This window comes from Carlito syrichta, unplaced genomic scaffold (genome assembly GCF_000164805.1).
Source record: "Carlito syrichta isolate Samal-C Ts95f unplaced genomic scaffold, Tarsius_syrichta-2.0.1 Scaffold314997, whole genome shotgun sequence".
Lineage (NCBI taxonomy): Eukaryota > Metazoa > Chordata > Mammalia > Primates > Tarsiidae > Carlito > Carlito syrichta.
In genome coordinates this window covers 286,879-294,017 of record NW_007259093.1, presented here as the reverse complement: position 1 = coordinate 294,017, position 7,139 = coordinate 286,879, and the positions used below count along the sequence as shown (strand labels likewise).

Genomic DNA, 7,139 nt, shown 5'->3' with positions numbered 1-7,139 from the left:
GGCAGTGGGAAGCGATCACAGGAAGAACTGAAGTAGGAAAAGGGAGGCTGAGTTAAAGCTTAACCCATTCACTTCTGAGAGCAGTAGGGGCATGAGAAGTCTGCTTTCATCAGAACTTTTAAAGAAAGGAAAAGAGAGAGGTCACAGGAAAGAGGAGCTCTAATCTGTGCTTATACTCAGCCTACTGCAACCCTCTCTCTTAGTAGCAACAGCAAGATACGCTCATCTCACTCTGCCTATACTGGCCATTTTGCTCTTCCTTAAGATACCAAGCACATCCATGCCCCTAAACCTCAACACTTGCTATTTCTTCTACCTGAAACACCTTTTCCCCAGAGATCTCCACATTTCCACTCCCACAACTCCTTCACATCTTGGCCCAAATCTTACCTGTTCAATGAGGTTTAAATATGGACCGCCACATTTCATTTTTGTCAGTAGCACTCATAGCCACTTGGCATTTATGTATGTATTTGTTTTGTGCTATTGTTGCCTTACGCTTTTTTAGATTGTTTACATTTGGTCCAGGTATAGGCTATATCTCCTTACATCAAAATGTAGCCATGCTTGGAATTGGAGAACATCATCCTAAGTGAACCAACACAGGAACAGAAAACGAAACACCACATGGTCTCACTGATAACTGGGAGCTAAATTAAGGGTCTGCAAAGGCATAGAGAATGGTATAATGGACATTGGAGACTCAGAAGGGGGAGGGTGGGAAGGGGTGGAGGGATGAAAAATCACCTGTCTGGTACAATGCGCACAGGTGAGAGTGGTGGGTACACTTAAAACCCAGACTTCTTTGCCACTATACAATTCATCCATGTAACCAAAAACGATTTGCATCGCTAAAAGATACTGAAATAAAAATAAAAAAGAACAAAACAAAAATGTAATTCAATAGATTGTGGTCCACTATTAAATGACACCTGCTGTAGCATTTATTAAAAGTATTTCAAGTCGGGCTCGGTGGCTCAGCCTGTAATCCCGCGCCTTTGGGAGGCCGAGGTGAGTGAATTGCCTGAGCCCGCGGGTTTGACACCCGGCTGGGCAACTTGGCAAGACCTCATCTCTACAATAAATCAAAAAATCAGCCGGGCGTGGTAGCGCGTGCCTGTAATTCCGGCTACTCGGAAGGCTGAGGCGGAAGGATCGCCGGAGCCCAGCAGGTCGAGGCTGCGGTGGCCGGGAGCGGCCATTGCACTCCAGTCTGGGCGACAGACTGAGACTACAACTCAAAAAAATAAATAAATAAATAAAATAAAAAGTATTTCAAAAACACATATATACACTTAATTACTTCTGGTTTTAGTATTCCACACCTTTTTAAGACAAATTATCCACAAAGTTTTTTTCAAGTTTAATATTCAGTTAGTGTATACAAGTTGATAGATAATATATTTATCTAAATGTAAGAGCAATTAATTCCTGTACCTTATATTTTAGTGTGATTTTATTACATATAACACATGAAATCTTCCATTGGCAATATTTGATTTAATAAACATGAAATTGTTTTAATAAAAAAAATGTAGCCATGCTGAGCTCAGAGACCCTACTCAAGTTAATGTATATTATATTGGGGGACTGAGACCCTCAAGAGCCTTAAAGTGTAGGTACTAATAAGAAACTTGACTAGGGTTGCTATAAGAAATGTTACCATTGACTCCAGCTCTGTACAGATGAGAATATGTTAGGGGGAAATTTGTGATATGTTATCTAGCTTGGAAACAAGCAGGAAGAAGCCCCTCTGACAAACATTTGCTGAGATCTCTTTTCTGCCAGGCACCAGGATGCAGAGATAATAGCTGGCACTCACTATATGTCAGGAACTGTTCTAAGTGCTTTCTAATACAGTTGCTATTCTTGCCTTCATTTTATGGGTGATGAAACTGAAGCATGGAAAGGTAGCACTCAAACCCATGTAATCTGGCTCCAGAATTCAGGCTTCTAACCAGTATGCTATAGTTCTCTGCCTCAGAAATGAAGAAAACCCAGTTCCTGGCCCCATGGGAATCACTCCATTGGGGGAGATGGAAGACTAGATAGTAACAGAAAAGAGCGACAGCTTCTGTGCCAGCTACTTCACACACACTCTCTAATTTATTATCTATCTATCTATCTATCTATCTATCTATCTATCTATCTATCTATCTATCTATCGAGCTGGAGTCTCACTCTGTCGCCCAGGCGGGAGTGCAGTGTTGGAACTACAGGCGAGCGCTACCACGCCTGGCTAATTTTTTATTTATTGTAGGGACGAGGTCTTGCCAAGTTGCCCTGCCTGGTCTCGAACTGGAGGGCTCCGGAACTCTTCTTGCCTCGGCCTCCCAAAGTGCTAGGATTACAGACTGAACCACTGAGACTGGCCTCACACTGTCTGATTTAATCTTCATGACAACACTGCAAAGTGAGTACAGATAAAGCAACTGAGTTACAGAGAGCTTAAATGGCTTGCCTAGGGCCACACAACTACCCATTTGTCCTCGATAGACATTGTCATAGGGACTAAGTGCACAGCAGTAAAAAATATAGAGAACTGAAAACGGGACAATAAGCAACAATTATATGAGTGCATTCTACAAAATGTTAGAAGATACACATACTGTGCAAAAAAAGCAAGCAGGGTAAAGGGGAATAGGCATGTACCAGGTTGCGATTTTAGAAGGAGTTGGTCATGGAAAGTCTCACCGAGGTTACATTTCAGCAAAGAGGCTTTGCTTCTACAGTGAGGGCAATAGGGAACCATAGTAGGGTTCTGGGTAGAGGAGGACCATGATCTGAACGATCTATTAGACTGATCTTTTTGTACACATTGCAAAAAACAAACTTTAGGGGGTTAGAAGCAGGGAGACATGGCAACTGCGGGGGGCGGGGGCAAATGGCATTGGATTGGCTCTGATGGTATCACGGGGTGGGGGGTGAAAAACGGCTGGATTCATTGTGAAGGTACGGGAACTGCTGATGAATTTTGGGTTTGTGGGTTTGGAGGGGGGAAATGTGGAACAACGCCATCACTTACGGGGATCGCAATGTCTTAAAAATGTGTTTTCCTTTACCAAAACAGGCTCGGGCGCATGGCCGGAGCCAGTAAATATGTGCTCAGTGTTCACGCTAGCAAACACGGCCAGGCAGCCGACTTTCTTTTCGGCGAAATCCTGGGGTAAAGTCATCTTAATCAGGGGAGGGCGGGGGCTCGGCGGCGCCTGGGTCACTCGCTTCCGGCAAGCAGCGAAAGCCAGCGACGGCGCCGGGGGGTGGGGCCTGGGCGGGTCGTGCCTCTGCGCACGCGCGACTCGGCGCGTCGGCGGGCGGGGCCGTGGGACTTGTGACGCCGCCGGCTGCGGCTTGTGACGCGGCGGCCTGCGGGGACGGAAGCGGCCGCCCCGCCCCGGCCCGCCCTCTTCCGCTGCTGGCCGTGGGAATGGAAACATCTGCCCCACGTGCCGGAAGCCACCTGGTGGCGAAGGCCGCGCGCCTCCCCGCGTCCTCCCGCGCCGAGCCTCCGCGCGTGTCCTCGCGAGACCAGCTCACCGACATGGCCGCGTCCAGTCAAGGTAAGGGCGGCCGCGCGCGTGGCCGGAGCCGTGGCGAGCCGCCTGCCTGGGCTCCGGAAAGAAAGGGCTCGCGTCTGGCGGTCCCGGCCGAGCTCCCTGGGGAGCCCGGGCGGCGTGGGGACGTGGAGGGTGCCCGGGGCTCGCCCCTGGCCCGGCTGCTCCCAGGGTCCGGTCAAGGTCACGCGCCGGGCTGTGGCCGAACCACCCAGGCGAGCGACCAGCCTCCGGCGCCGCCCCTCCTGCTACAGCCCGGAGACATTCCGTCCCTGTTCTCGGAAGCGGTCTGGCTCCTGAGGCCAGCCTCTTTGTCCCTTGGGACGTTCCTCCCAGACGGCTCGCTGGCGACATCCAGTGTGGCAGGCGCCTCCCCGTTTTGAGTTGTTGGTGGCTTGAAAAGCCAGCCGACGGGGATGGTACCTAGAAATAGTCTTTTGTTTAGTCAGCGTAGTCAAGGGAAGGTTCCCTATAGAGCCATTCGCAATGGAGCACGTTATGAACTTACGTTTCTTTCTCTATTTTGCACGCTTAGGTTTTATTTAATTCAGTACCGGCTCACAGAATCCTGTTGCTAAACTGAGCTATCATCTAAAATTCAGTTGTTTAAACTTAAGCTATGTTAAAAACAAAGGCAGTGAAAATACTCGAACCTCATCACTTCTTTATTAATTACCATGTTTTATTTACCTGTGCTCTTGAGGTTATTTACATTCCGTCCCCATCTGTGTTGGGGACATACCATAATGTGGTGTCCTGCATCTCTTCCCAACTCTGGGTTCAGTGATGTCACAATTCAGTGATGTCACGCTCATCATGAATGAATGCATCGTGGAAATTGCTGTGCACTACAAATTAGCCCCCACTGAAAGCTGGTTATTAAAGCTTTACCAGCAGCCTGAGCCCGCGGGTTCGAGACCTGCCCGGGCAACTTGGTGAGACCTCATCTCTACAATAAATCAAAAAATCAGCTGGGCGTGGTAGCGCACGCCTGTATTTCCAGCTACTCGGAAGGCTGAAGGCGGAAGGATCGCCGGAGCCCAGCAGGTCGAGGCTGCGGTGGCCGGGAGCCGCCACTGCACTCCAGTCTGGGCGACGGAGTGAGACTCCCACTCAAAATAAATAAATAAATAAATAAAAATAAATAAAAGTAAGACTTTACCAGCACACCGCTGAATGTACATGACTTGGGAGTTGGAACGTGCAAAGTGACAGTGACCTATTTTCCTGCAGAACAGACTGCTCTCATTCACCTAAAATGCATACGTTGATCAGGTAGTTGCACCTAGGAAATTGTGACAGATTTTGAAATGAACATGGATCCAATTCTTATATCTTAGTGATGATCACATAGGTCCATGATCATTCATTTCCTGTGCCCTTAAATGTGACTAGCAACTTGCTTTTGTGTCATAGTGCTCAGTGGTGTTTGATGGATGACTGAAGTTAGTTGAACCAAATGTCTCATCTGATCTCCCCCTACTCTCCCTTTTTTTCTAACACGGGACCAAATTGTATTGCCCAGGCTGGAGTGCAGTGATGTAATCATAGATCACTGTAGCCTCCAACTCCCGGGCTCAAGCCATCCTCCTGCCTCAGCCTCTAATCCCCCTTTTGACTGGGGTCACCTGTTGAGCTAAAGGGCTTGGTCAGATTACACTAAAACACAACTGAAAACTCATTGTTTTCAGAGAAATTCTTTAGCAGAGGGAGAGAGTTTCTTCTTCAACACAGCAGTAATGTTTTGTTACGTTAGAAAAAAATTTATTCAACTAGTGAGGCTACAGATAAACCAGTTCCTCAAGCTTCCATATTTTGGTTCTGCTAAATGGGGATCTGTGATCCATCTTGAATTATGTTTTTGTGTATGGTGTAAGGTAGAGGTTGAGGGTGGTTTTTTTTTTTTTTTTGGAGTTGGAGTTGGAGTCTCACTCTGTCGCTCAGACTGGAGTGCAGTGGCATGCTCCTGGCTACCGCAACCTCGACCTGCTGGGCTCTGGCGATCCTTCTGCCTCAGCCTTCCATGTAGCTGGAACTATAGATGTGCGCTACCATGCCGGGCTAATTTTTGATTTATTGTAGAGATGAGGTCTCGCCAAGTTGCCTGGGTGGGTCTTCAACCGGCAGGTTCAGGCAGTCCACTCACCTCAGCCTCCCAAAGGTGCGGGATTGCAGGCTGAGCCACCAAGCCAGGCTTGTTGTTTTTTTAGAAACATAAATATCTAGTAGTTCCAACACCATTTATTGAAAAGACTTTCTTTTCTCCATTGAATTATCTGGGTGCCATGTTATTAAAAAATCAATTGACTATATGTGTGGATCTATTTCTGGACTCTGTATTCTCTTCCATTGTTATATTTGTGTATCTTCAGGCCAGTTCAACACTGTTGAATGCCATAGCTCTATAAGTCTTGAAATTAGGTAGCTGTATATTGCCTTGTAATAAGTCTTGAAATTCCTTGAACTTTCCTCTTTTTTCCTCCAAGATTATTGCAGCTGATTGTGGCAGTTTGCATTTTCCTAAGTGATTGCAGCAATATCTTAGATTCCACGTGGTCTTTTTGCAGTGTGACTTTGACACTCCTCTCAGCAAGAGGTGGGGTCTGTGTTCCCTCTTTATGAACCTGGGTGGGAGCTTGTGAAGGTTACAGAATGTGGTAGAAGTAACACTGCATTTGCTCTCTCTTTCTTGGGACAGTCATCTCCTGAACTCAGCTACCATGCTGTAAGGAAGCCTAGGCTAACCCAGGAAAACAGGCAGCCTGTATGTGTGAGTGCAGGGTTTTCAGACTCCAGCCTGTAAGTCTTCCAGCTAAAGCCCCAGACATCATGGAACAGAGACAAACTGTAATGCTGTGGCTGAATTCCTGATCCATAGAGTCTGAGAACTTAATAAATAATTGTCTTGCTCCTTGAAGTTTTGGAATAATTTGTTCTGCAGCCATGGTAACTGGAGCAATATTCTAGGTTGCTTTCACTTCTATATGAATTTTAGAACCTCCTTGTGAATGACATAAAAACCTACTTTTGATTAGAGTTGTATTGAATCTATAGATCAATATATGGAGAAAATGAACATCTTAAAAATATTGAGTCTTGGCATAGTACAGTGGCTCATGCCTGTAATTCCAGCACTTTGGAAGGCAGAGGCGAGAGGATTGCCTGAGCCCAGGGGTTTGAGACCAGCCAGGGCAACTTGGCAAGAACTCCTTTCTACAATAAATTTTTAAAAAGATTAGCTGGGCGTGGTGGCACACGCCTCTAGTTCCAGCTACTTGGAAGACTGAGGTGGAAGGATTGCCTGAGCACTCAGGTCGAGGCTGCAGTAGCCATGAGCGTGCCACTGTACTCCAGGCTGGGTGACAGAGTGAGACTCCAACTAAAAAAAAAATGGGATTAATAAGTAGTATTAATACATACCTTGTTCTGTGGATTTAATTGGATATACATGTTTATTGCCTGGCACAAGGCCTGGTAAATAGTAAGAAATCAATGAAACGTTCCCTCTTGTTTTATTTTATTTTATTTTTGAGTTGGAGTCTCACTCTGCCGCCCAGACTGGAGTGCAGTGGCTGCTCCCAGCCA

At 46.7% G+C, this 7,139-nt stretch overlaps 1 protein-coding gene across 2 annotated transcripts in view; it reads left to right on the top strand.

The window, feature by feature from the left end:
* Nucleotides 1-3,289: 3,289 nt before the first annotated feature.
* The window catches only part of FUNDC2 (FUN14 domain containing 2), a 35,057-nt gene continuing 31,207 nt past the window's right edge, over nucleotides 3,290-7,139 (top strand). For both annotated transcript variants that reach the window (XM_008072256.2, XM_008072255.1), the window contains exon 1: nucleotides 3,290-3,560. In XM_008072256.2, coding sequence (XP_008070447.1) covers nucleotides 3,428-3,560 — 133 coding nt within the window. In that variant the 5' untranslated portion in view covers nucleotides 3,290-3,427. The remainder of the gene's footprint in view (nucleotides 3,561-7,139) is intronic.